The sequence below is a fragment of the Podarcis bocagei genome, assembly GCF_964188305.1.
Source record: "Podarcis bocagei genome assembly, chromosome: 1".
NCBI lineage: Eukaryota > Metazoa > Chordata > Lepidosauria > Squamata > Lacertidae > Podarcis > Podarcis bocagei.
The window spans coordinates 8455798-8483554 of record NC_138125.1 but is presented as its reverse complement, the minus strand read 5'-3'; the positions used below and the strand labels follow the sequence as shown (position 1 = coordinate 8483554).

General features: G+C 45.1%; 1 protein-coding gene and 1 long non-coding RNA gene across 8 annotated transcripts in view; one reads left to right on the top strand and one right to left on the bottom strand.

The window, feature by feature from the left end:
- Nucleotides 1-27757, top strand: part of LOC308586800 (potassium channel, subfamily K, member 16-like) — a 32698-nt gene that overhangs the window by 4388 nt on the left and 553 nt on the right. For 3 of the 7 annotated variants that reach the window (XM_081193886.1, XM_081193885.1, XM_081193888.1), the window contains exons 2-5: nucleotides 10031-10231; nucleotides 11479-11599; nucleotides 17046-17209; nucleotides 20755-20917. In XM_081193886.1, coding sequence (XP_081050012.1) covers nucleotides 10031-10231; nucleotides 11479-11599; nucleotides 17046-17209; nucleotides 20755-20917 — 649 coding nt within the window. Of the gene's footprint in view, nucleotides 1-5815; nucleotides 6297-7584; nucleotides 7656-7715; nucleotides 7929-9606; nucleotides 9640-10030; nucleotides 10232-11478; nucleotides 11600-17045; nucleotides 17210-20754; nucleotides 20918-27757 lie in introns of those variants that run through there. The other 4 variants (XM_081193887.1, XM_081193890.1, XM_081193889.1 and 1 more) reach the window with 4 other exon arrangements.
- On the bottom strand, nucleotides 1-27757 carry LOC308587634. Its single transcript, XR_014008498.1, has 3 exons — nucleotides 27354-27757; nucleotides 17242-17424; nucleotides 1-860 (listed from the first exon to the last, which is right to left on the bottom strand). It is a non-coding gene; the product is annotated as an uncharacterized lncRNA (long non-coding RNA).

Below are 27757 nucleotides of genomic sequence, written 5' to 3'. Positions count from 1 at the left end.
GTTGTTCCTTGCCTTTTCAGAGGCATTTGTTTTTAAACAGCTACCCAAATGCTCCTCTCTTCCCAGCCCTCAGATATAGAAAGGTTTTAAATGAGAGTCGTAACACGGCGCAGGAAAAAGGGAGGACTGTTGTTTATCACAGGGATAGAGCTGCCAGGCCACAAAGCACTTAATCAGTGCAAAGCAAGTTCACGCTGGGTGCATTTCACAGAGATCAAATGCTGCGGATCATTTCTGGGGAAATACAACTGACTTGCAAAAAGAGATGCTATCTGGAAGAAAGATGGCTGTACCTCCCCATGAAATTTAGAAACACCACAGGATTCCTTCTGGGAGAAACTGATTGCCTGGAAAGGCTCTGAAGGCATAATCCGATATTCAAGAGATGAGGAAGGGTCACAGTTTAGTGGCAGAGAACATGCTTTAAATGCTAAATGTTCAAGACTTTATCTGTAGCCCCTCCAGGTAGGGCTGGGGAAGACTAAAAACCCGGGAGAGCTTCTGCTGGCCAGTGTAGCTGATGCTCATCCAGACAAACCAATTATCTGACTTGATTTAAGGCTATTTCCTATGGTCTGCCAGCTGATGGGATTTAGGACAGGTGCCCCAACTTCTAGGGGTGGAAAGGTCTTCAGCCCCCTCAATATTTGCTGGCAGGGGGCTGGACACCCACTATGGTGAGCGTGGTTCAATGGTTGGGTCCTGCTGAACGTGAAGATGGTTCTCATGTCTCCTCTTGTTCAGAATAAACACACCCAGCTCCTTCAACCGTTCCTCATCAGGCTTGGCTTCTGGATTCTTGATACCTTTATTACTTCCTGTGATGTGGACACTATTTCTGTTGATGTAGCCGAGAGTCACTTTGGAGAATAGAAGACAAGGCGGAAACTGTCATACTTTAAGAAATAGGGTTTATTCAGCTATTTACACCTTCAGTCTGCATGGAGGGAGTCTAGATCTTACAGCATGGTCAGTTCAAGAGGCAGCAGTACAAGCATCCTTCAGCCTTTCTCTCCAAGATGGAGCTCTCCTTCCCCCCTCTTTCTTCCCCCCCGAAACCCCTTGCCTTCCCCCAGAGCAGGTACCCTGGCGACCTCCCAAATCCCCAGTCTTTGTTCACACCTAGGGTCAAGAGGGAAGTTCCCTTGCATTGTTAATGACCCCTATAGCAGTGTTTCCCAACCTTTTTTGGGCAAAGACACACTTGTTTGATGAAAAAAATCTCGCGGCACACCACCATTACAGCCCCGTGACGTCAGCGCGCAGCGTCACGCCGGGAGGGACGCACGAAAGTGTAAGTTTCAATTTTTTTCCCTCCCCCTTGCCGGGGAACCTCCAAGCTTTGGGGGTGGGGGGGGAGGAGGCAGCAAAGCGAGGCAGGAAGGAGAGCGCGGCTTGGCTGGGTGAGCTTTGGCAGGGAATGAGAGCCGCGAGGCGGGCGCTGCGGACGGAGGCGCTGCCCGCCGAGCTCGCAGGCAGCCAGGCAGGCAGACGGCGAGAGCCCCGCGCTGGGCGGCCTCTCCTCGCCGCCGCCGCCCCGCCTCTCACCGCCCGACTCGCCCGCCTCCCTCCAGGCAACATCTCGCGGCACACCAGGCAACATCTCGCGGCACACTAGTGTGCCGCGGAACAGTGGTTGGGAAACACTGCCCTATAGTACTCTTAGAATCATAGAATCATAGAATCATAGAATCATAGAGTTGGAAGAGACTACAAGGGCCATCGAGTCCAACCCCCTGCCAAGCAGGAAACACCATCAGAGCACTCCTGACATATGGTTGTCAAGCCTCTGCTTAAAGACCTCCAAAGGAGGAGACTCCACCACACTCCTTGGCAGCAAATTCCACTGTCGAACAGCTCTTACTGTCAGGAAGTTCTTCCTAATGTTTAGGTGGAATCTTCTTTCTTGTAGTTTGGAGCCATTGCTCCGTGTCCGCTTCTCTGGAGCAGCAGAAAACAACCTTTCTCCCTCCTCTATGTGACATCCTTTTATATATTTGAACATGGCTATCATATCACCCCTTAACCTCCTCTTCTCCAGGCTAAACATGCCCAGCTCCCTTAGCCGTTCCTCATAAGGCATCGTTTCCAGGCCTTTGACCATTTTGGTTGCCCTCCTCTGGACACGTTCCAGTTTGTCAGTGTCCTTCTTGAATTGTGGTGCCCAGAACTGGACACAGTACTCCAGGTGTGGTCTGACCAGAGCAGAATACAGTGGCACTATTACTTCCCTTGATCTAGATGCTATACTCCTATTGATGCAGCCCAGAATTGCATTGGCTTTTTTAGCTGCCGCGTCACACTGTTGGCTCATGTCAAGTTTGTGGTCAACCAAGACTCCTAGATCCTTTTCACATGTACTGCTCTCAAGCCAGGTGTCACCCATCTTGTATTTGTGCCTCTCATTTTTTTTGCCCAAGTGCAATACTTTACATTTCTCCCTGTTAAAATTCATTTTGTTTGTTTTTGCCCAGTTCTCTAATCTGTCAAGGTCGTTTTGAAGTGTGATCCTGTCCTCTGGGGTGTTAGCCACCCCTCCCAGTTTGGTGTCATCTGCAAATTTGATCAGGATGCCCTTGAGTCCATCATCCAAGTCATTGATAAAGATGTTAAATAAGACCGGGCCCAAGACAGAACCCTGTGGCACCCCACTAGTCACTCTTCTCCAGGATGAAGAGGAACCATTGATGAGCACCCTTTGGGTTCGGTCAGTCAGCCAGTTACAAATCCACTGAGTGGTAGCAGAGTCAAGACCGCATTTTACCAGCTTCTTTACAAGAATATCATGGGGCACCTTGTCAAATGCCTTACTGAAATCAAGGTAGGCTATATCCACTGAGTTCCCTTCATCTACCAGGCTTGTAATTCTGTCAAAAAATGAGATCAGGTTAGTCTGACATGACTTATTTTTCAGAAATCCATGCTGACTATTGGTGATCACAGCATTCCTTTCTAGGTGCTCACAGACTGTTTGCTTAATGATCTGCTCCAGAATCTTCCCTGCTATTGATGTCAGACTGACTGGGCGGTAATTATTTGGGTCCTCTCTTTTCCCCTTTTTGAAAATAGGGACAACATTTGCCCTCCTCCAGTCTGCCGGGACTTCGCCTGTTCTCCAGGATTTCTCGAAGATGACTGCCAGTGGTTCTGAGATCACATCTGCCAGTTCTTTTAATACTCTTGGATGCAGTTCATCTGGCCCTGGAGACTTGAATACATCTAAACTAGCCAAATATTCTTGTACTGTCTCCTTAGTTATTCTGGGCTGTGTTTCCTTTGCAGAATCATTTGCTCCAAATTCTTCAGGTCGGGCATTGTTTTCTTTATCGGAGAAGACTGAGGCAAAGAAGGCATTGAGGAGTTCAGCCCTTTCTGTGTCCCCTGTTTGCATTTCACCATCTTCTCCTCTGAGTGACCCCACTGTTTCTTTGTTCTTCCTTTTGCTACGAACATACCCATAAAAGCCTTTTTTGTTGCTTTTAACCTCTCTAGCAAGCCTGAGTTCATTCTGTGCTTTAGCTTTTTTGACTTTGTGTCTACACATGCTGGCTATTTGTTTGAATTCCTCTTTGGTGGTTTCCCCCCTTTTCCATTTTTTGTACACATCCTTTTTTAATCTTAATTCAGTTAAAAGTTCTTTAGATAGCCAGCCTGGCTTCTTTAGGCACCTTCCATGTTTCCGTCTCATTGGTATTGCCTGACGTTGTGCTTTTACTATCTCCCTCTTAACAAACTCCCAGCCATCATGAACTCCCTTTCCTCTTAGTATTGCTGTCCATGGGATCTCACCCAGCACTTCCCTAAGTTTTATGAAGTCGGCTTTCTTAAAGTCAAGAAATTGAGTCCTAGTATGCTTGGCTGCTCCTTTCCGCTGTATAGTAAACTTCAGAAGAGCATGATCACTCGCGCCTAATGATCCTTCCACTTCTACCCCACTAACCAGGTCATCAACATTGGTTAGGACCAGATCTAAAATGGCTGTTCCTCTTGTTGCTTCTCCCACTTTCTGGACAATGAAGTTGTCTGCAAGGCCAGTGAGGAATCTGTTTGACCTTATGCTCTTGGCTGAGTTTGACGTCCAACAAATATCCGGGTAATTGAAGTCCCCCATTACTACTATCTCCCTTCCTTTTGCATGCTTGGCCATCTGTTCCAGGAAGGCATCATCTATGTCCTCCGTTTGGCTTGGGGATCTATAGTAAACTCCCACAATGAGGTCTCTGTTATTCTTCTCTCCCTTAATTTTGACCCAAATGCTCTCACATTGGCTTTGAGGTTCTAAATCTTGGATCTCTTCACAGGTATACACATCCCTGACATATAACGCCACTCCTCCTCCTTTCTTGTCTGGTCTGTTTCTCTGAAATAGATTGTATCCCCCCATTATTACATTCCAATCGTGGGACTTATCCCACCAGGTTTCAGTGATGCCTATTACGTCATATTTAGTTTGCTGTACCAAGAGCTCAAGCTCATCTTGTTTATTTCCCATGCTTTGCGCATTAGTGTACAGACATTGAAGTCCATTAATCATTCCCCCGTGTCTCTTATTTAAGGATTTTTTCCTCCCACCACTAGGTCCGCGTGCTGTTTGCTCCATTTGGTCTATGACATTTGGATGATCATCTTCATTAATTGATAGACTCCTACCTTCAGGAGCACTGTCTCCCTCCCCCACATTAGTCAGTTTAAAGCCCTCCTGATGAGGTTTCTGAGATTTTTGGCAAAAACATTCCTCCCAACCGTTGTGAGGTGCAGCCCATCACTTGCCAGAAGTCCATCTTCAAGAAACTGCAGTCCGTGATCTAAGAATCCAAACCGTTCCTGTTTACACCATTTGCGAAGCCAGCTGTTCACTTCCACTATTTCCCCCTCTCTCCCTGGGCCACGTCGTTCAACTGGGAGGACAGACGAGATGACAATTTGTGCATTTAGTTGCTTCAATTTCCTGCCGAGAGCCTCGTAGTCTCTTTTGATCTTCTGGAGGCTATTGCTTGCAGTGTCATTGGTTCCCACATGAACCAAGAGGAAGGGGTATTTGTCTGTGGGTTTTATGATTCCTTGCAGTCGTTCAGTTACATCTTGGATCTTAGCCCCGGGGAGACAGCACACTTCCCGAGACATCTTGTCAGGCCCACAGATCACTGCTTCTGTTCCCCTCAGTAGGGAATCCCCTATCACCACTACACGCCTCCTCTTGGGTTTGGTCGGGGTTCTTCCATGAGCTGTCCGTTCCAAGGTCGCCTGCACATTCCCTGAGGACTGACTTTGCTGCTCGTCTTCATATACCTGATCGACTGTAATGAGGGAGAGATCCTCAAATGGAGTCTGCTCTTCGTCTTCTTGATAGCCTTGGGTCAGCCAGGTTGATTTGCATAAGCCAGCCCAGGAATTATCTGTCTGGAACAGCTCTGCAGCTTATGTTCTAATCCATATCCCAATTAACCAAAATCCTAGCATTTATTCATCACACTCATGTTCAGCCTGTGATCCACCAAAACCCCTAGATCCTTTTCACATGTACTGCTAGTAAGCCAGATTGCTCCCCCCACACACACATTTGTGCATCTGGTTCTTCCCTCCTAAGTTCAGAACCTGACATTTGTCCCTAGTGAAATTCATTTTGTTGTTGTTGTTTAGTCGTTTAGTCATGTCCGACTCTTCGTGACCCCCTGGACCAGAGCACGCCAGGCACTCCTGTCTTCCACTGCCTCCCGCAGTTTGGTCAAACTCATGCTGGTAGCTTCAAGAACACTGTCCAACCATCTCATTTTGTTAGCTGGAGCTCAATGTAGGGTTGCAAAAAAGAGGACACATTTGTTGACTTCTGCTTTTAACTATGGATCGCTATGATGACTCTGCCCATGAGGACAAAGAGAACAAATGGCAACCCCCAATCCTGATTCTTTCTTCTGCGGCATTAGCTACCCCTCCCAGTTTGATGCTATCTGCAAATCTGATGAGAATTCCCATTGCTCGAAGTAGCAATAGATTAAGCTTGCTCCCTGTATGTTTCTAAAATATTGTGGTCTGATCTTCCTACCAGCCTCTCAGATCTGGAGGCTTTCAGCAGCACAGCAGGTACAGAGGGCATGACCTCACAGAGGACCAGGTAAGCCAGTCCACAAAAGAGAGTAATATACCCATGACCTCATAGAGCCCATGAAGGTGTGGTCAGGCTGCTCCTACCAAATAGCTACCTAGTGAAAGGGAAGCACTGAAACTCTCCCATCAGATATTGGAAGTCAAAGAAGTGGATCATTTAAGAGGATTTGGAATCGAATGTCCCTATCAGGGTGAGTGAGGAGCCAAGCAAAGACCTCTCCGCTCCTTTCAATTCCCTCCTCCAAATGACCCCTGGGCTGGTTATGGATGTGGGAAAACACATTAGCTCCAACATGACAAAACCTCCTGGTTTTCTTCCTCCATGTTTCCCAAATGAACTGTATTTCTTAAAAAAAACCAAACCAAACCAAACCTGGAAAGAGAAAGTGTGTTTTGACATGCAGTATCCTAACACTCCAAACAACTTTCCCAAGAAGTAATTGAAGCAGTTGCTTTTTGCACAGTCAATATAATCTTTTATTTTAGACACCTATACGACATGAAGATTTTCCCCCCGAGTTTTTCTAGCAACATATTCACATATGGTATTGTCATCTGAGAGCTTCCTTGCAATCATTTTCTAGAGACAATTTTTTTCAAACCATGTAGAAGGCAAAGTAAAGAGGGGAGAGAGGAAAAACCAAACTGTATCCTTTACAGAGTTGTTATTCTAATTCACCAGATCTTAACCTACTACGTACAGTATTTGTAAGAATGGATTCAACATATCATTGAATTTGTCCACAGCAAGTCTGCTTTAAACGCAAGTTGCTCATATGTTGCAAGTTTGTATGTCTTAAATCCAATCATGGAAGGGAGCCTCACTTTTATTTTTCCATTTCATCAGTCTCAGTCTTTTTTAGTGATACAGTCCTAAATCTGGGATCCCAAATCCTCCTTCCTTTATCAATATTTGAATTTTTTGAATCGATATTCTTGGAACTGAAGAGTCCCAAAGGCATTTTCTAAACAAATATTTAATTTTGTGAATTGGAATTCCTCTTAAGATATAAACTAGTCTAGGTATTATGTTCAGTTTAAGAGCATTGACTTTCCCCCACAGGGTCAGGTTCAATGACTGCCATTTCTTGATATCCATTGATACCTAATAATAATAATAATAATAATAATAATAATAATAATAATAGTAATTTATTTATATCCCGCCCTCCCCAGCCAAAGCCGAGCTCAGAGCGGCTAACAACAGTAAAATAATACAGCATTCTAAAATCAATTCATTATAAAATCAGTTTAAATCAAATTAATGGCAACAATTGGGCTAGAGTTCTGTGAGGATTACCAAAGCGAGAGCCTTGGCCACAAGACTGGTGAAACAGCTCTGTCTTGCAGGCCCTGTGGAAAGATGTCAAATCCCGCAGGGCCCTAGTTTCTTGTGACAGAGCGTTCCACCAGATTGGAGCCACAGCTGAAAAAGCCCTGGCTCTGGTTGAGGCAAGCCTAACCTCCCTGTGGCCTGGGACCTCCAGGATGTTTTTGTTTGAAGACCATAAGGTCCTTCGTGGGACATACCAGGAGAGGCGGTTCCGTAGGTATGAGGGTACTAGGCCGTATAGGGCTTTAAAGGTTAAAACCAGCACCTTAAACCTGACCCTGTATTCCACCAGGAGCCAGTGCAGCTGGTATAGCACTGGGTGAATGTGATCCCGCAGCGAGGACCCCGTAATGAGTCTCGCCGCGGCATTCTGCACCTGCTGGAGTTTCTGAGTCAGTCTCAAGGGCAGCCCCACATAGAGTGAGTTACAATAATCCAGACTGGAGGTGACCGTCGTGTGGATCACAGTGGCTAGGTCAGGGCGAGAGAGGTAAGGAGCCAACTGCTTAGCTTGGCGGAGATGAAAAAATACCACCATTGTTATAGCCTGCAATCTACGCCTCCATGGAAAGGGAGGTGTCGAAGATTACACCCAAACTCTTAACGGACAGTGCTGGCACTAATTGCGCCCCCGCAAGAGATGGGAGTTGCCCCCCCATCCCATATCGTCCTGACCCAGCCAAAGTACCTCTGTCTTCGAAGAAGAATAATAATTATTATTTATTATTTATACCCTGCGCATCTGGCTGGGTTTCCCCAGCGACTCTGGGCGGCTTCCAACAAAACACTAAAATACAATAACCTATTAAACATTTAAAACTTCCCTAAATAGGGCTGCCTTCAGATGTCTTCTAAAAGTTTGGTAGTTATTTTTCTCTTTGACATCTGAGGGGAGGGCGTTCCACAGGGCGGGTGCCACTACCGAGAAGACCCTCTGCCTGGTTCCCTGTAACTTGGCTTCTCACAGCGAGGGAACCGCCAGAAGGCCCTCAGTGCTGGACCTCAGTGTCCGGGCAGAATGATGGAGGTGGAGACTCTCCTTCAGGTATACTGGACCAAGGCCATTTAGGGCTTTAAAGGTCAGCACCAACACTTTGAATTGTGCTTGGAAACGTACTGGGAGCCAGTGTAGGTCTTTCAAGACCAGTGTTATATGATCTCGGGGGCCGCTCCCAGTCACCAGCTTCCGCATTCTAGATTAGTTGTAGTTTCTGGGTCACCTTCAAAGGTAGCCCCACATAGAGTGCATTGCAGTAGTTCAAGCGAGAGGTAACTAGAGCATGCACCACTATGGCGAGACAGTCTGTGGGCAGCTAGGGTCTCAGCCTGCATACCAGATGGAGCTGATAAACAGCTGCCCTGGATACAGAATTGGCCTGTGCCTCCATGGAGTCCAGAATGACTCCAAGGCTGTGCACCTGGTCCTTCATGGCACAGTTACCCCATTCAGGACCAGGGAGTCCTCCACACCCACCCGTCTCCTGTCCCCCCAAAATAGTACTTCTGTCTTGTCAGGATTCAACATCAATTTGTTAGCCGCCATCCATCCTTCGAAGAATTTAACTTCAACCGGCTCCTACGTAACCATCCAGCCACAGCTTCCAAATATCTGATCAGTGTGTCTGGGGCCGAGTCAGGATGGCCATCCATCAACAGATAGAGTTGTGTGTCATCAGTGTACTGATCGCAGCCCAACTCAAAACTCCGGACAAGCTGGACGAGGGGGCGAATAAAGATGTTGAAAAGCATTGGGGAGAGTATCATACCCTGAAGCACTCCACACACCAAGGAGTGGTGCGATGACAATTCCCTCCCAAGCGCCACCCTCTGTCCCTGACCAGAGAGAAACGAGCGCAGCCATTGAAGGACTGTGCCCTGGATCCCCACGTTGAAGAGGCGGTGGTCCAGGAGTTCGTGATCGACCATGTCGAAGGCTGCTGACAGGTCTAAAAGAATCAGCAGCCCCAACCTGCCTTGATCCAGCTGCCTACGTAGATCATCTGTTAGGGAGACCAGAGCCATCTCGGTCCCATGACCAGCGCAGAAGCCGGATTGGAATGGATCCAGAGCTGAGGTTTCATCCAGAAACCCACCAAGCTGTTCAGCAACCGCTCTCTCAATCACCTTACCCAGGGACGGAAGATTTCAAACTGGGCGGTAATTGGATAGATCTAAAGGATCTAATGATGTTTTCTTTAAGAGTGGGTGCACCACTGCCTCCTTCAATTCCTCTGGGAATGTCATTTACATTTTGTTGATGTTTAACGATACTAATTTAGATAAAACTTGTGGTATTAATAACACACGGTTGACTCATGTTCAGCTTGTGGTCCACCAAGACCCCTGCATCCTGTTCACATGTACTGCTACTTAGCCATGTGTCCCCCATCTTCTATTTGTTCATCTGGTTCTTCCTGCCTAAGTGCAGAACCTTAGATTTGTTCCTGCTGAAATTCATTTCATTAGCTTGGGCCCAGCTATGGAGAGTGCTCAGCTGTACTGTTGAGTCTGAGTCAAGACAAATAAGGACTTGCTTACTAAACTATAGTTGCTCTTGTGTCTGCTTCTTCCTTGGCCCTCATTCCCACACAGGACAAGATGCGTATCAGCAGGAAGCAGGGCATCCTACTGCTGGCTGGCTACATGACTTACATAGTGATGGGTGCCCTTGTCATTGAGCTTCTGGAGAACGATCACCACGAAAGACTAGAAGAAGCAACGTTTCGCATGAAAGCACAATTCTTTTCGAACTACACCGCTCTCAGCCCAGAAGAGGTGGAGGTATTCATACAGGTAAGGCATTACTTTAGCAAGACTGAAAGGGATGACCGTGGCAGGACACCAGAGGTTAGGAGGTCAGAAAGTATATATGGGGGGAATACAGTTTAGAGGTGGAAACTGAGGTGGGGACAGAATCAGTGGCCAGCATAGAGCCATAAGGACTCACCCTTCCTTCTGCATGTGGAAATTTATCCCCATGGAGGATTAGGCAGATTGTTGGAGGATAAGACAAGGAATGGCTACTAGCCATTATGGCTCTGTTCTGCCAACACTGTTGGGGGCAGCCTGGGCTTCTCCACACTGAGCTTTCCTCCACTCTCTCCAGGCCTGGCCATGATTTAAAGCTCCGTGTCTGAGCACCATTTCGTTACTCTGGGGCTTTCCTCGTGAAAACCAGCTTGTGAACAGCAATCATTGAAAACCCAAATTGACGTTTTCTCCGATTCAGTTATAAGGAGCAGGTTTTTGTTAGCATTTGTACTGCATTTGTTGGGAAACATATATTGCAAAGAATATACAGTGGTACCTCAGGTTACATATGCTTCAGGTTACATACGCCTCAGGTTACAGACTCCGCTAACCCAGAAATATTACCTCGGGTTAAGAACTTTGCTTCAGGATAAGAACAGAAATCGTGCAGCAGCGGCAGCAGGAGGCCCCATTAGCTAAAGTGGTGCTTCAGGTTAAGAAAAGTTTCAGGTTAAGAACAGACCTCCAGAACGAATTAAGTTCTTAACCCGAGGTACCACTATATCGGGGAAAGGAGAACATACGTCATATAGCAGTTGCAAAACAGGTGACTCTGTTCAAGGTCACAGAAAAGCTGAATCATTGTCTGGTTAACTGCCTTGAAAAGTGTCTTTGTGCCTTAGAACAGAGGGTGGGAGATGGGGTAGTCTCACCATTGTTTTGTTGACTGAAAATATGGGAGAGCCAATACTCCAAGCAGACTCTGTCCAAAAGAATTTATGAAGACAGGCAAGCCAAGCCATTTATGCATTGCTACAAAACCCTCTCTTGGGTTCAAGGGAGAGAAACCTCCCTCATTCCCCTCTAACGGCAAAGGCTCCTACTTGAGAGGTGCCAGAAATGAGTTCCAGAAAGTTCTGGCTGAAAGAAATGCCATGGTTGACCGACGGATCCAGAAGAACTTCCCTTCTGAGTGCATAGCAATTTGATTAGCAGTATCTAGTGATAATCAGAGGAGGGGCTATTCTTATTGTTGGAATATTCAAACTGAGTCTTGCCTTCAATTGCAGAAACTGGTAAAAGCTGTTCGGTTGGGAATAGATCCAATAGGAACCAAACCTCATGAGAAACACAGCAGCTGGGATTTTGCTAATTCTTTCTTCTTCGTGGGAACTATGTTAGCCACAATAGGTACTGTCATTTGTTTCTGGCTTCTCCCCGAATATAGTATGCAGGGCATTCAACTGCTCTCGCTTTTGCTCCTTCATCATCCTTCACATCTCATCTTTGTCTTGCCCTTTCTGGCCAAATAAATAGTTCATTTATTATATGCCCAATGAGCCCATTCCCTGATTAGTTATTTGTTCCCCACCCTTCTGGGGTCAACCTATTATTAAAACCACCCTGTGGAAAGTAGTTGGGCTAGGGAAACAAGTTCAAATCCCACCAGGTGCAACTGACCCCATGACAGTCTTTCAAGTAAGCTACAAAATACACTCAAGAAACCACACACCCTTTATGTCTAGATGAATGCCTTCAATGCAGAAAACCATGCACTGAATGAGTGGGCGAACCTACCCTTTTAGCACTGTTTAATCCTGAGCTTTCAAAACTTTTCAGGTTGGTGACACGGTTTTGATACATGCATCAATTTGTGACACAGTAATTGAGTTTTACTAGCAAACCGGTAGAGGGACGCGGGTGGCGCTGTGGGTTAAACCACAGAGCCTAGGGCTTGCCGATCAGAAGGTCAGTGGTTCGAATCCCCGTGACGGGGTGAGCTCCCGTTGCTCGGTCCCTGCTCCTGCCAACCTAGCAGTTCGAAAGCACATCAAAGTGCAAGTAGATAAATAGGTAAATGAGATGAGCGCCACAACCCCAGAGTCGGTCATGAATGGACCTAATGGTCAGGGGTCTCTTTACCTTTAGCAAACCGGTGGTTAAACTAACCCCTCTCCAGCATTCATACGACACACTTACACACTGCAGCCAACACACTAACTTGTCGTGACACACAGTTTGGAAAGCTCTAGTGAAGCTTTCTGGTGAGAAGCACAAACAGTTGATTCAAGTGTGCTAGGGATAAACTAATCTGTACTTTGAGTTCAGGCCATAAAGCTGCGGCTTCTGAGACCCAAGAAAATGGCTTATCTGTTTCTCAGCCTTTGGACTTGAGGAGTCTTCATTTCTTGACTCTTTCCACTTGCAAATTTAAATCAGTAGATACTATTAGTCTTCTAATTGGGTCTCTGATTATTCCGAGGTGCTTGGCAAAATCTTCATGGGATCTCAGCTGAAAACAACTCAAGTCTGGTCCTTACAAATGCATGGAGCATGTTGGTTATATATTTAAACTTTTCAACATACAATAAAAACCAAACTAAACTCTTGCAATAACTGTGGGATGATACTAACAATCAATTGTGTGTTCAGCCATGTCTTTGCCATATTGAGTTCTGCTCATCTCTCCCTTAGCAGCCTCTGCTTTGAAAACTTGTGTCTGTCCCTTTAAGTAAACAGTGCATTCCATTCCAACGGTTTGAGGCTGAATCCAGACAAGACCGAAGTATTGTTTCTATGGGACAGGGGAAGCCACCCAGAGTGGCTGGGGCAACCCAGTCAGATGGGCGACACATAAATAATAAATTACAATTATATTATTATTCCCATGCTAATGGATTTAATCTCACTGAAGGAATGGAGAGTTAAAAGTAATATAAGATGAAGATTTTAAACTAAGCAGATCATCCTTATCCATTGGTAAACGTTATTGAGCATCGATAATTTAAGATAAGCTTTTTGCTTTGTTTTTCAGCCTCTTAATTAATGCCTCTTCTTACACCAGCAGCCAAATTGAATTCTGTTTTTTTTAAAGATATAATTTTTATTAATTTTCATTAATAACACTCCAATATGAGCCACATTATTATGATATCAAATCATTGTTGTTTAGTCGTTTAGTCGTGTCTGACTCTTCGTGACCCCATGGACCAGAGCACGCCAGGCCCTCCTGTCTTCCACTGCCTCCCGCAGTTTGGTCAGACTCATGTTTGTGGCTTCGAGAATACTGTCCAACCATCTCGTCCTCTGTCGTCCCCTTCTCCTTGTGCCCTCAATCTTTCCCAACACCAGGGTCTTTTCCAGGGAGTCTTCTCTTCTCATGAGGTGGCCAAAGTATTGGAGCCTCAGCTTCAGGATCTGTCCTTCCAGTGAGCACTCAGGGCTGATTTCCTTAAGAATGGATGCGTTTGATCTTCTTGCAGTCCATGGGACTCTCAAGAGTCTCCTCCAGCACCAGAATTCAAAAGCATCAATTCTTCGGTGATCAGCCTTCTTGATGGTCCAGCTCTCACTTCCATACATCACTACTGGGAAAACCATGGCTTTAACTATACGGACCTTTGTTGCCAAGGTGATGTCTCTGCTTTTTAAGATGCTGTCTAGATTTGCCATCGCCTTTCTCCCAAGGAGCAGGCGTCTTTTAATTTTGTGACTGCTGTCACCATCTGCTGTAATCATGGAGCCCAAGAAAGTAAAATCTCTCACTGCCTCCATTTCTTCCCCTTCTATTTGCCAGGAGGTGATGGTACCAGTGGCCATGATCTTCGTTTTTTTGATGTTTAGCTTCAGACCATATTTTGCGCTCTCCTCTTTCACCCTCATTAAAAGGTTATTTAATTCCTCTTCACTTTCTGCCATCAAGGTTGTGTCATCTGCATATCTGAGGTTGTTGATATTTCTTCCGGCGATCTTAGTTCCGGCTTGGGATTCATCCAGCCCAGCCTTTCGCATGATGAATTCTGCATATAAGTTAAATAAGCAGGGAGACAATATACAGCCTTGCCGTACTCCTTTCCCAATTTTGAACCAATCAGTTGTTCCATATCCAGTTCTAACTGTAGCTTCTTGTCCCACATAGAGATTTCTCAGGAGACAGATGAGGTGATCAGGCACTCCCATTTCTTTAAGAACTTGCCATAGTTTGCTGTGGTCGACACAGTCAAAGGCTTTTGCATAGTCAATGAAGCAGAAGTAGATGTCTTTCTGGAACTCTCTAGCTTTCTCCATAATCCAGCGCATGTTTGCAATTTGGTCTCTGGTTCCTCTGCCCCTTCGAAATCCAGCTTGCACTTCTGGGAGTTCTCGGTCCACATACTGCTTAAGCCTGCCTTGTAGAATTTTAAGCATAACCTTGCTAGCGTGTGAAATGAGCGCAATTGTGCGGTAGTTGGAGCATTCTTTGACACTGCCATTCTTGGGGATTGGGATGTAGACTGATCTTCTCCAATCCTCTGGCCACTGCTGAGTTTTCCAAATTTGCTGGCATATTGAGTGTAGCACCTTAACAGCATCATCTTTTAAAATTTTAAATAGTTCAGCTGGAATATCATCACTTCCACTGGCCTTGTTATTAGCAGTGCTTTCTAAGGCCCATTTGACTTCACTCTCCAGGATGTCTGGCTCAAGGTCAGCAACCACACTACCTGGGGTATACGAGACATCCATTTCTTTCTGGTATAGTTCCTCTGTGTATTCTTGCCACCTTTATGTCTTCTGCTTCTGTTAGGTCCTTTCCACTTTTGTCTTTTATTATGGTAATCTTTGTCCATGGAGTTTTCTTGGCAGGGATACTGGAGTGGCTTGCTGGTTCCTGCTCCAGGTGGATCATGTTTGGTCAAAACTCTCCACTATGACCTGTCCATCTTGGGTGGCCCTGCACAGCATAGCTCATAGCTTCTCTGAGTTATTCAAGCCCCTTCGCCACGGCAAGGCAGTGATCCATGAAGGGGGATATCAAATCATACCAAATCATACTACAATTTATAAAGCCCATTATACATTCCAAATTAAACACATTAGATGGCTTCCTGTGTTTTGATCTTTTGGAGATAATTTATTCCAAAGTCCCACACATAGTTTCATATGTAATCCAAAAATAACAATTCCTATCTCGATCCCTTCTTCTGTTGTTGTTTATTTGCAGCCACCAGTGTAACAACGTCACTCGTATTTTCAAAAATCCATATCCATTAACTTGCAAGAGGCATTTAAAGCTTATAATTTTCTGTGTAAAATACTTTTCTTATGTACTTCTTTTCATGTTATAATGCATCATCCTTTTTCTGCGCTCTCTCCCTTCGAGAGTGATTTTTCAAAGTGCGTCAGAGCCAGCACTGTCACCATCTTGTTTATCTGAACCAAAAGCATACTGGCCTCATGCCATGCGCCGGGTTGACATCTAGCTCTTTGTTCTTAATCTTCCCAACTTTTTTAACAAGCTGATGTCTCACCAAAGCAGTTGTAGATCCAAATTAACACTCTCCATAGGAGACAGTAGGGACGAGGGTGGCGCTGTGGGTTAAACCACAGAGCCTAGGACTTGCCGATCAGAAGGTCGGCGCTTCGAATCCCTGTGACGGGGTGAGCTCCCATTGCTCGGTCCCTGCTCCTGCCAACCTAGCAGTTCGAAAGCACGTCAAAGTGCAAGTAGATAAATAGGTGCTGCTCCGGCGGGAAGGTAAATGGCGTTTCCGTGCGCTGCTCTGGTTCACCAGAAGCGGCTTAGTCATGCTGGCCACATGACCCGGAAGCTATACGCCGGCTCCCTCGGCCAATAAAGCGAGATGAGTGCCGCAACCCCAGAGTTGGTCATGACTGGACCTAATGGTCCGGGGTCCATTTACCTTTACCTATAGGAGACAGTGCCACAAAGCATCACAGTATTTCACAGTCTTTCATTTGAAGAACTCTGTAGGCAGATTCTAAAGTCTTTTTTTTAAAAGTCCCTGTTGCATTCCCTTTATAGTTGTACTCCAATAATAAACTCAGTCCACTAATAATTTCTTAATTTGTCTTTAGTGAAGGTTTGCTGGATCATAGATCATCAAATATAATATAAATATAAAAAGAGAACAAAAGGCTCCCCTTCACTTACATAATAATCCTGTTACGGTGAAGTCCTCTCCAGATCAAAACCTTGGCACACAATGGCTGATTTCATTTAGCAGGTTCCCATGTCTCCTTGTTCCAAAACATGCCTGTTCTTTAAGTGCCCCTGCCCTCATATTCCGTCGGAACGAGATACAGTTAATGGACAACCCACAAGTGAACGCTCGCCCCTCTGATTGGGGTGTGTGTGTGTTTCCAGAAGGATAATTACTCTCATTTTTATCCTTGATTAAGTGCAGAATCGGGATCCGCTATTATGGGACCGCTGCACGCCATGGCATTCTGTGCCGGAAGTCCCAATTTACATTCTGGATAAGAATTATTTAATAAGAATTAATTGGCAGATAGATCAGCCAAGTCATAATTGAGTCCATTCTCAAAATAACCTAAAAGGGAGGTTTGTCTGAGCAGATGCCCTGAAGGCTTACACTGAGGGCTGTTATGGGCTGTTATCTGGGCACGATGGTGGTTCCTCTATCTAAGACGCTCCTTGCATGCCCAATTTCATCACCAAAGACATATCATCAAATACATTTCTAAATTTATCCCAAAAGAAATAAGAATGTTGTAATTCGTTTTTTAATCCAATAACTGTGTCACAAATTTTGAAGAACTGAAAAATCTGAAGGTAATTGGCAAATCGACAGTTGCTGACGTCCTTTGCAACCCTTTCTTAATCTTTCAACAGGCTATGGAAACCTCTGTCCCCAAACAGCAGATGGACAGATCTTTTGTGTTATTTTTGCTCTCTTTGGAATCCCCTTCAACCTTATCTGCTTGAACTATATTGGCTTTTTTGTCTCAAGAATCTGTGAAACCTGTGCAGAGAAAGTGTATTGGAAAGAAGACAAGGTAATTCATCTGGAGATGATTTCTAATCTTACCAGTCACAAGACTGAGGGTGACATAGACTGCTGCTGCACTCAAGTCCTGTATGCAGGGTTCCTGTGGGCATCTGGTCAGCTTCGATGAGAACAGGATCCTTGACTAGACGGGCCCTTGCCTGATCCAGCAGGGCTCTTCTTCTATTATATGGCATATACATATGCATATATAATTAGCTGCCTCTATAATAGGAGGAAGACAAGAATAAATTAGACATGTGAATTATGCCCTCTAATTAAGTAAGGAAGATAAACTCTCGCTCTGCCTTCAAATAGGAATGAGAGAAACTTCCCAAATTATTTGTTTTAGCAGTACATATTTTTGGAACACAGCTGTTTGCCTTTAGTGAAAATGGCTCCAGTATAAATTTGCAAAATATATCTTCTCAAATTCATGGAATTTAATGCTTCTTAATTCTCCAAAATGTTAGTGGGTGTGAGGGTGGGTGCAAAAATTGCTGAACAAAAATTGAATTGTCACCTTTTGAAGCGTAAACGTTAACAAAATGTACAACACAGTTTGGATATTACAAACTCGGAGATTACTTTCCCCTATAGTTCCATTTTTTTCAAGGCTTTTAGACCAAGGCTTTTAGATACTTGCTTGTTTCTAAAATGAAGGTTTCTTATTTGCTTACAGCTTGTGGTTTGTCTGCAGGCACAAACAATGAGCCTGAGTTTGGACAAACATGCTAAGCCAAACCATGCCTTAGTTTGTGGCCAAAGCAGCCACCATCTCCTCTCCTGGAGCCTGTCTTGGAGAAATTGAAAAGGAGGTTCCTCGACTGTAGCTTCCCCACAGAGCAACCCAAAAGAAAAGGATGCAACCTCCAAGTGAAATGATAGGCCTTTCCTGAAAAAGAAATGTGCATAGGGACAGCCTCACACATAAGAAGAAGGCTGCAAAGAACCACATCCAAAGCCATGTTCTTTATACATTTCTAGATTACACACGTCATTTTTATTCACCAATCCAAGGATCACAGGAATCTTAACAGGTGCAACCCCATGTCGTCATCCTGAACCAATTCAAATCATTTGGTTCTTCAGATCAGCCCTCATCATAATGCCGTGTGAAAATACAACCATTTTTCTTTTTTTTTTAAAAAAATAATTTTTATTAACAGGCCAATCAAATCACATTAATTCCAAATCACATTAGTTCCAAATTATACAGCCAATTTTTTTAAAAAAAATTGTTGGGGGTACCCATACTTCGAGCTCCAAAAGGGATCCAAACATCACTCTTGCTGCTGCTTTAATTTCACAGTTCTGTCCAGATAGTCTCTTTATTATTTTCCTCATCTTCTTGTTGTTATCATATATTTCTTTCTTTGTGATCTCTGATAATCTTCACAAGCGGGTTGAAAACAAACATATCCTGTGTGGATTTTAAACTCTCCAAGAGCCATATCACATAAAGGACAGACGGCATTTCCACACCTCCGTAGAGAACATTCCCACAGTCTGTCCGTTGATTTCCACAGGCCTGCCAATCTGTATCTCAGGGGACCCTGCCAGGTCAAATTCACATTCCGATAACCATACATTCACATTCCAATGACCATGGTCCTCCTCCCCCTCGTCCTCCTGTGGGCAGGCCTGTCTTGACGAATCTCCATTTGTAACTGCGTCACAAAGCTTTCTTTCCATTCCCAATGTTCCCACCAGTCCTCTCTTCGATCAGTAATTAATCATAGTTCTTAATCATAGAATCATAGAATCATAGAATCATAGAGTTGGAAGAGACCACAAGGGCCATCGAGTCCAACCCCCTGCCAAGCAGGAAACACCATCAGAGCACTCCTGAAATATGGTTGTCAAGCCTCTGCTTAAAGACCTCCAAAGTAGGAGACTCCACCACACTCCTTGGCAGCAAATTCCACTGTCGAACAGCTCTTACTGTCAGGAAGTTCTTCCTAATGTTTAGGTGGAATCTTCTTTCTTGTAGTTTGGATCCATTGCTCCGTGTCCGCTTCTCTGGAGCAGCAGAAAACAACCTTTCTCCCTCCTCTATGTGACATCCTTTTATATATTTGAACATGGCTATCATATCACCCCTTAACCTCCTCTTCTCCAGGCTAAACATGCCCAGCTCCCTTAGCCGTTCCTCATAAGGCATCGTTTCCAGGCCTTTGACCATTTTGGTTGCCCTCCTCTGGACACGTTCCAGTTTGTCAGTGTCCTTCTTGAACTGTGGTGCCCAGAACTGGACACAGTACTCCAGGTGAGGTCTGACCAGAGCAGAATACAGTGGCACTATTACTTCCCTTGATCTAGATGCTATACTCCTATTGATGCAGCCCAGAATTGCATTGGCTTTTTTAGCTGCCGCGTCACACTGTTGGCTCATGTCAAGTTTGTGGTCAACCAAGACTCCTAGATCCTTTTCACATGTAAATCTCCTGCTTGTGATTAGTAATTTGCAACGATTCTTTCTCTCTGGGGGGGAGGGTTATTGGGTACTCACATAAGACAAAAAAAATGTTTTTTCCTCCCCCCCTTTCCATTTCACTCCGACATATCGATCTTTTAATGATGACTCTTCACTTGATTTATTGTCCAGCTCGTCACTCCGCATCACAGAGATCCCATTAATCAGCAGTCTTTACTCCTGATCTTCACTTGAAGTATGTGCATTTGTTTCTTTTCCAATTATATATTTCGAGCTGATGCAAACCAGTGCACGATCAGAGACAGCGTCCGGGAGAGCCGACCTCACCCAAGGGCTTCGTGCCTAGTGCCCTCACCCCCTTCTTTCGAATCCGGGGGGTGAACTATGGACACAGCAGGCAAGGCAGTGCCCCCCATTCCCTTGGGGGGCAAGGGAGGCTGCATACTCCCATATCAGCCTCTTAATTACCTTGTGTGGGTCGGAGAGATGTTATTGTCGGCCATCTTCCAATGCGCCCCCTGGTGGCCCCCTACATACAACCATTTTTCAGTGTCTTTCTTTCTTAAGACTTTGACTAATTTTCCTGTTCATTACAAGTTTTCCAATGTCTTCCTCTTTCATTTTTTTTTTTTTTTACAAAACAATTCAAGACTGATCACAATTGCCATGCCTAGCTGATTCTTGTTTTAGGCATACAGTGGAACCCATAGATTCTAACAGTGTTTGCGAACGGACATTCACTATGCACAGTACCTCAAAGCAGGTAGTTCTGTATTGTAAAAGTTCTGTACTGTACTAAAAAGGCAGGTACAGGCCTTTTTAGTTCAGCCAGGCCATAGACTCAAAAGAACACGGAATGATCAAAATACAGTTTTATTAAATTATTACTTTCTCCAACACTTGCACCCTTGCACTGCCACACTAAACCATGGCTTGGCTTATGTGTCATATGGAGAACTGGGTATTGTGCTCCAGATGAAGTCTAACTAGGGTAAGAATTATTATTATTTATTTGTTAATGCAGCCTAAAATCCCTGTGCATGGCTGGAGGCCAAGAACATTGAGCTCAGTTGCATCAAACCTACCTTTTTAATTTTCTTTTTTGCTTTATCTTTCAGAAAACAGCAAAATATCTTTTCTTCTATGTGGTTTTGGGGATTCAAATGTTTCTTATTTTGCCTTCGTTTCTCTTTCAATGGATGGAGGGCTGGAATTATAGTGAAGCTGTCTATTTTACATTTATTACCCTCAGCACCATTGGTTTCGGAGACTATCTAATAGGTAAGGCTTTCAAAATACTTTCATACTGTGGGCTTCACTGTTGTGCTGAAGAATATGAAAGCTCAGATCAGGTGTCATACAAAATGATGGTTGGCAATGATTATAATTTGGAACCCAAACCATATTTTAAGTTTCTCAAGTACAGACCCTCCAAGTATACCTATTTTCCAGGAACAGTTCTGGATTTACAGAAGCCATCCCAGTTTCTGATTTGATCCTGGAATGTCCTGCTTTTCCTTAAGACGTCCCTATTTTCATTGGAGAAATATTGAAGGGTATGGAGCTTTATGACCCACGAGCCAAGGAGATAAGTAAACTTTAATAATAATAATAATAATAATAATAATAATAATAATAATAATTTTTATTTATACCCCGCCCTCCCCAGCCAAGGCCGGGCTCAGAGCGGCTTACAAGCAATAATAAAAACAAGATGAATGATTACAACTTAAAAACAAAAATAAAATACAACATTAAAATAATGGAACATTAAAATATTAAAATGTAGCCTCATCGCAGAAGGAAAAGAAAAAAGAAAGAGAGGGGGGAGGGAATCAAATTGGCTCCAAGCCAAGGGCCAGGCAGAACACCTCTGTCTTACAGGCCCTGCGGAAAGAAATCAGATCCTGCAGGGCCCTGGTCTCATGAGACAGAGCGTTCCACCAGGCCGGAGCCAGAGTTGAAAAGGCCCTGGCTCTGGTTGAGGCTAATCTGACTTCCTTATGGCCCGGGACCTCTAGGGTGTTGCTGTTTATGGACCTTGAGGCTCTCTGTGGGGCATACCAGGAGAGGCGGTCCCGTAGGTACGAGGGTCCTAGGCTGTGAAGGGCTTTAAAGGTCAAAAGCAGCACCTTAAATCTGACCCTGTACTCCACCGGGAGCCAGTGCAGCTTGAAAAGCACTGGGTGAATATGCTCCCATGGCAGAGACCCCGTGAGGAGCCTCACTGCAGCATTCTGCACCCGCTGGAGTTTCTGGGACAGCTTCAAGGGCAGCCCCGCGTAGAGCGAATTACAGTAGTCAAGCCTGGAGATGACCGTCGCATGGATCACTGTGGCCAGGTCGGGGCGGGAAAGGTAAGGGACCAACTGCTTGATGCGGCGAAGGTGGAAAAATGTCGCCTTGGCTGTTGCTGTGACTTGCGTCTCCATGGAAAGGGAGGCGTCAAGGATTACACCCAAACTCTTAACGGAAGGCAGTGGCACTAATTGGGCCCCCGCAAGAGAAGGGAGTTGGTCCCTCATCCCCATACCATCCCGACCTAGCCATAGGACCTCTGTCTTCGAAGGATTTAGTTTCAATCGGCTCCCACGAAACCATCCAGCCACAGCTTCCAAGCATCTGGTCAGTGTGTTCGGGGCCGAGTTGGTGTGGCCATCCATCAGCAGATAGAGCTGAGTGTCATAATAATAATAATAATAATAATAATAATAATAATAATAATAATAATAATAATAATAATAATTTATTATTTATACCCCGCCCATCTGGCTGGGTTTCCCCAGCCACTCTGGGCGGCTTCCAAAAGAATATTAAAATACTGTGATACATCAAACATTAAAAGCTTCCCTAAACAGGGCTGCCTTCAGATGTCTTCTAAAAGTCTGATAGTTGTTGTTCTCTTTGACATCTGGTGGGAGGGCGTTCCACAGGGAGGGCGCCACTACCGAGAAGGCCCTCTGCCTGGTTCCCTGTAACTTGGCTTCTCACAGTGAGGGAACCGCCAGAAGGCCCTCGTGCTGGACCTCAGTGTCCGGGTAAAACGATGGAGGTGGAGATGCTCCTTCAGGTATACTGGACCGAGGCCGTTTAGGGCTTTAAAGGTCAGCACCAACACTTTGAATTGTGCTCGGAAACGTACTGGGAGCCAATGTAGGTCTTTCAAGACCGGTGTTATATGGTCTCGGCGGCTGCTTCCAGTCACCAGTCTGGCTGCTGCATTCTGGATTAGTTGTAGTTTGCGGGTCACCTTCAAAGGTAGCCCCACGTACAGCGCATTGCAGTAGTCCAAGCGGGAGATAACCAGAGCATGCACCACTCTGGCGAGGCAGTCCGCGGGCAGATAGGGTCTCAGCCTACGTACCAGATGGAGCTGGTACACAGCTGCCCTGGACACGGATTTAACCTGTGCCTCCATGGACAGCTGTGAGTCCAAAATGACTCCCAGGCTGCGCACCTGGTCCTTCAGGGGCACAGTTACCCCATTCAGGACCAGGGAATCCTCCACACCTGCCCGCCTCCTGTCCCCCAGAAACAGTACTTCTGTCTTGTCAGGATTCAATCTCAATCTGTTTGCCGCCATCCATCCTCCAACCGCCTCCAGACACTCACACAGGACCGTCACCACCTTCACTGGTTCTGATTTGAAAGAGAGGTAGAGCTGGGTATCATCCGCATACTGATGAACACCCAGCCCAAACCCCCTGATGATCTCTCCCAGTGGCTGCATGGGGGAGAGGACAGAACCCTGAGGCACCCCACAAGTGAGAGCCCAGGGGTCTGAACACTCATCCCCCACCACCACCTTCTGAACACGGCCCAGGAGGAAGGAGCGGAACCACTGTATGACAGTACCCCCAGCTCCCAGTCCCTCAAGACGGTCCAGAAGGATGTTATGGTCGATGGTATCAAACGCCGCTGAGAGATCCAGCAGAACTAGGAAACAGCTCTCACCTTTGTCCCTAGCCCGCCGCAGATCACCAACCAGTGCGACCAAGGCAGTTTCAGTCCCGTGATGAGGCCTGAATCCCGACTGGAAGGGATCCAAATGGTCCGCTTCTTCCAGGCGTGCCTGGAGTTGTTCAGCAACCACTCGCTCAATCACCTTGCCCAAGAATGGAAGATTTGAGACTGGGCGATAGTTGGCCATCGTGGCCGCATCTAAAGATGGTTTTTTAAGAAGCGGTTTAATAACCACCTCTTTCAGCGGGTCTGGGAAGGCTCCCTCACGGAGGGAAGCATTCACTACCCCACGAAGCCCATCGCCCAGCCCTTCCCAGCTGGCTTTTATAAGCCAGGATGGGCAAGGATCAAGGAGACAGGTGGTTGGTTTCACTCGTCCAAGCAGCCTGTCCACATCCTCAGAGGTAACAGATTGGAATTGATCCCACGCAATTTGACTAGACAGGACTCTAGCACTCTCCCGCCTCGGCCCTGCTCCCACGGTGGCGTCTACCTCTTCCCGAATCTGAGCGACTTTATCTGCAAAAAACTTTGCAAAATAATTGCAGGAGATCATGTGGCCCGTACTGGGCCCCGATGTAGCAGGTGGTTCCGCTAAATTGCGGACCACCTGAAAAAGTATCCTGCTGCTGTTTTCTGCAGATGCAATAGAGGCGGCGAAGAAGGCCGCCTTTGCCGTCGCTACCGCATATTGATCATCAGCATATTGGTGACAGCCCAGCCCAAAGCTCCGGATAATCTGGGCAAGGGGGCGCATAAAGATGTTAAAAAGCATCGGGGAGAGAATTGCGCCCTGCGGCACTCCACACACCAAGGAGTGGCGTGATGACATTTCCCTCCCTAGTGCCACCCTCTGTCCCCGACCAGAGATAAAAGAGCACAACCAGTTACGGACTATGCCCTGTATCCCCACGTCTTCTAAACTTTAGAAGACAACTGAAGGCAGCCCTGTATAGGGAAGTGTTTTAAAGTTTACTTTTTTATTATGCTTTTCTATATGTTGGAAGCTGCACAGAGTGGCTGGAGCAACACAGTCAGATGGGTTGGGTATAAACAATAAACTTATTGTTACTATTGTTACTATTATTATTATTATTATTAAGGACATCCCTATCCTAGAACAGATAATTCAACATTTGGTCTGTGAGCATTTAGAAAAGGATGCTGTGATTACTAAGACCCAGCATGGGTTTCTCAAAAATAAGTCATGCCAGAAGAATCTCATTTCTTTTTTTGATCAAATTACAAACTTGATGGGTCAGGGAAATGCTGTGGACATATTATACCTTGATTTTGGTAAGGCTTTTGACAAAGTACTGCATGATTTTCTCCAGAGGAAGCAGGTAACATGTGGGTTGAAGGTAAGCGTTAGGTGGATTTGTAGCAGGCTGACTGACCGAACCGAACCGAAAGAGTACTCATTAATGGTTCGTTGACATCCTGCAAAAAAGGGACAAGTGGGGTGCCACAGGGTTTTGTCTTTATAAATGACTTGGATGGATGAATTGAGAGGATGTTTATCAAATGCACAGATGACACCAAACTGGGAGGGATAGCTAATGCCGCAGAAGACAGAACCAGAATTCAGAATGACCTGGAGAATTGGGCACAATCTAACAAAATGAATAGATTTTGCACCATTCTAGCAACTGCAACCACTGCTGCCTGAGGCCAGCAACTGGAACAAACTGTTGCCAACAAATGTTGGATGAAAATAAATGTTTCTACATTTCTATTATTATTATTATTATTATTATTATTATTATTATTATTATTATTATTATTAAGTTTTATAAACAAGAATAATGTTATACAAATAAGTATACCAAGTTTTCTCATGTCATTTGTATATCACAAAAATAGCATAATAAATGTGGAGTAATATCTACAATGCATGGTTCATTATTAGTGAACCAATTTCTTGGTTCATGAATTGGTTTAAACTATTAGGAAGAAAAGAGGGGGAAAGAGGTGGAGGGAGGAATGGTAGGTGGGGTTGGGTGGGGTGGTTATACTTCTATTCAAGTACGTTTCTGAGCACAAAAGTGTTGGTGCTGACCTGTAAAGCACTAAATGGCCTCAGCCCAGTATACCTGAAGGAGCGTCTCCACCCCCATTATTCAGCCCAGACACTGAGGTCCACCTCTGAGGGCCTGGGGCCAGTCCCTCACTGCAAGAAGCGAGGATACAGGGAACCAGGAAGAGGTGGTGGCACCTTCCCATCAGGTGTCAAGGAGATAAAGAACCACAAAACCTTTAGAAGACATCTGAAGGTACCCCTGTATAGTCAGATGGTTGGGGTACAAATAATAAAATTATTATTATTAATATCATCATCATTGAGCAGGAAGTTACAGGATGTGCACTGATTGGAAATTTGGTAGTGCAACCACACCAAAGCCTTTACAGGCTCAAACATCATCATGAGCCTAAACCATCACAAATAGGACATTGGTAGTTTCCTATGTGTAGTGGTAGAAATGTGTTTTAAATGTATGGTGTGAACATGACCTAACGAAGTTTAGATAAACTGAGTTGGCGAGTCCTTTCTTTTTTTTTGTAAATAATTTTTATTCATTCTCCAATTAAAAAACATTATTAATAACAAATCAAACCATATATTTCCACATTCAAAAACAAAATAGGAATTATATAATCCGAATTAATTAATTTCACTGGGACTTCCCGTGTTCTGGATTCAAGAGCTAAATGTCCATCCTTTATCTTTCTGCTGTCTTCTTTGTTACTTCACAATTTTCCAGTCCTGATATTGACAATTTCCTCTCTCGATCAGTCAGTCGCTGGTATAACTATCTTGTTTTATTTGACCATTCCTTATTTCTATAATCATGCAGAGGGCTTTTTCCACATTGTTCTCAGTCTTAATATTTTGAAGCACAGTCCTCCTTTGATGACCCCTCCTTTTTCTGCTGATTGTTGTTCTAATAGGCTCTGGACTTCCATCCAAGGTTGAAGTTCATTAGCGACTTCGCACTGTTTTTTGATCTTTAATGTTTCAAATGTATTGTAGGAGTGTACTTGGCAACCAGTAAGTCACACAAAGATTGTTCCGGTTTTCCCATAAAAACCCACGCCAGCTCTCCGGCGCCCTCGGACAGCTGGCAGGCATCCAGAGTTCACCGCCACTCTCTTCTCAAACTGTAATACAGTGGTACCTCGGGTTACAGACGCTTCAGGTTACAGATGCTTCAGGTTACAAACTCCGCTAACCCAGAAATAGTACCTCAGGTTAAGAACTTTGCTTCAGGGTGAGAACAGAAATCGTGCTCCGGCGGTGCAGCGGTAGCAGGAGGCCCCATTAGCTAAAGTAGTGCTTCAGGTTAAGAACAGTTTCAGGTTAAAGAATGGCGCTCCGGAACGAATTAAGTTCTTAACGCGAGGTACCACTGAATTCCATGCAAGTAAATGCATCCTCTGTAAAGGATTTGTAATTCCAATAAAAATATATCTCCAATCTCCTCCCATTGAAGGAGACTTTTTCTGATCATATCCTTTTTCTTACTGTGTCAGAGCTTCTACTGTCACCATATTTCCTCCTCATCCCGAGCTGATCTGGTCATATCTGATCTTGCTCTGCCAATTCTGATCAGGGCTCTTCGTTGAGGACTGCGATAATGCCAATAAGTCCAATTATTTTACACCTCCTGCGTTTCCTTTGGGTAATTAATTCTTTCTTGGTGGGGTTCGCCAAGTCATGAAATACCAAATTTAACAAAGTACGGCAGCCGCTCACCTCATTCATCAAAGCGACAAGAAAGGAGTCTTTTTGAAGTCCGAAACTTGGCCTCCAGCGACTGTGTAGTTTAGCAGATTTTTCTTTTAACTCCTTCCGTCCATAACACGCCTGGATTTTTTTGCCAAACCTTTTAATTTTTAGGAAGCAGGAACTCCCGGCTGATGGGACTGACGTTGGAGAGTTGCTAAATTCGTGCCTTGGACGCAGATAACCTACGGTCTGCGGGTGGTGCGGCGCAGCTCCCCCCTCCCCGGGATGTGTGTGTCAGGGTTAATTATTTAACCCTGAATTACTGGCACAGCTGTTTGTCTGATCTCTTGGGAGGCTGCCATATCTCATCGTCGAAGTCTGAGTTGGCGGGTCCTTTAAATCACCTCCTCACACTTTACTGTTGCTTTTCT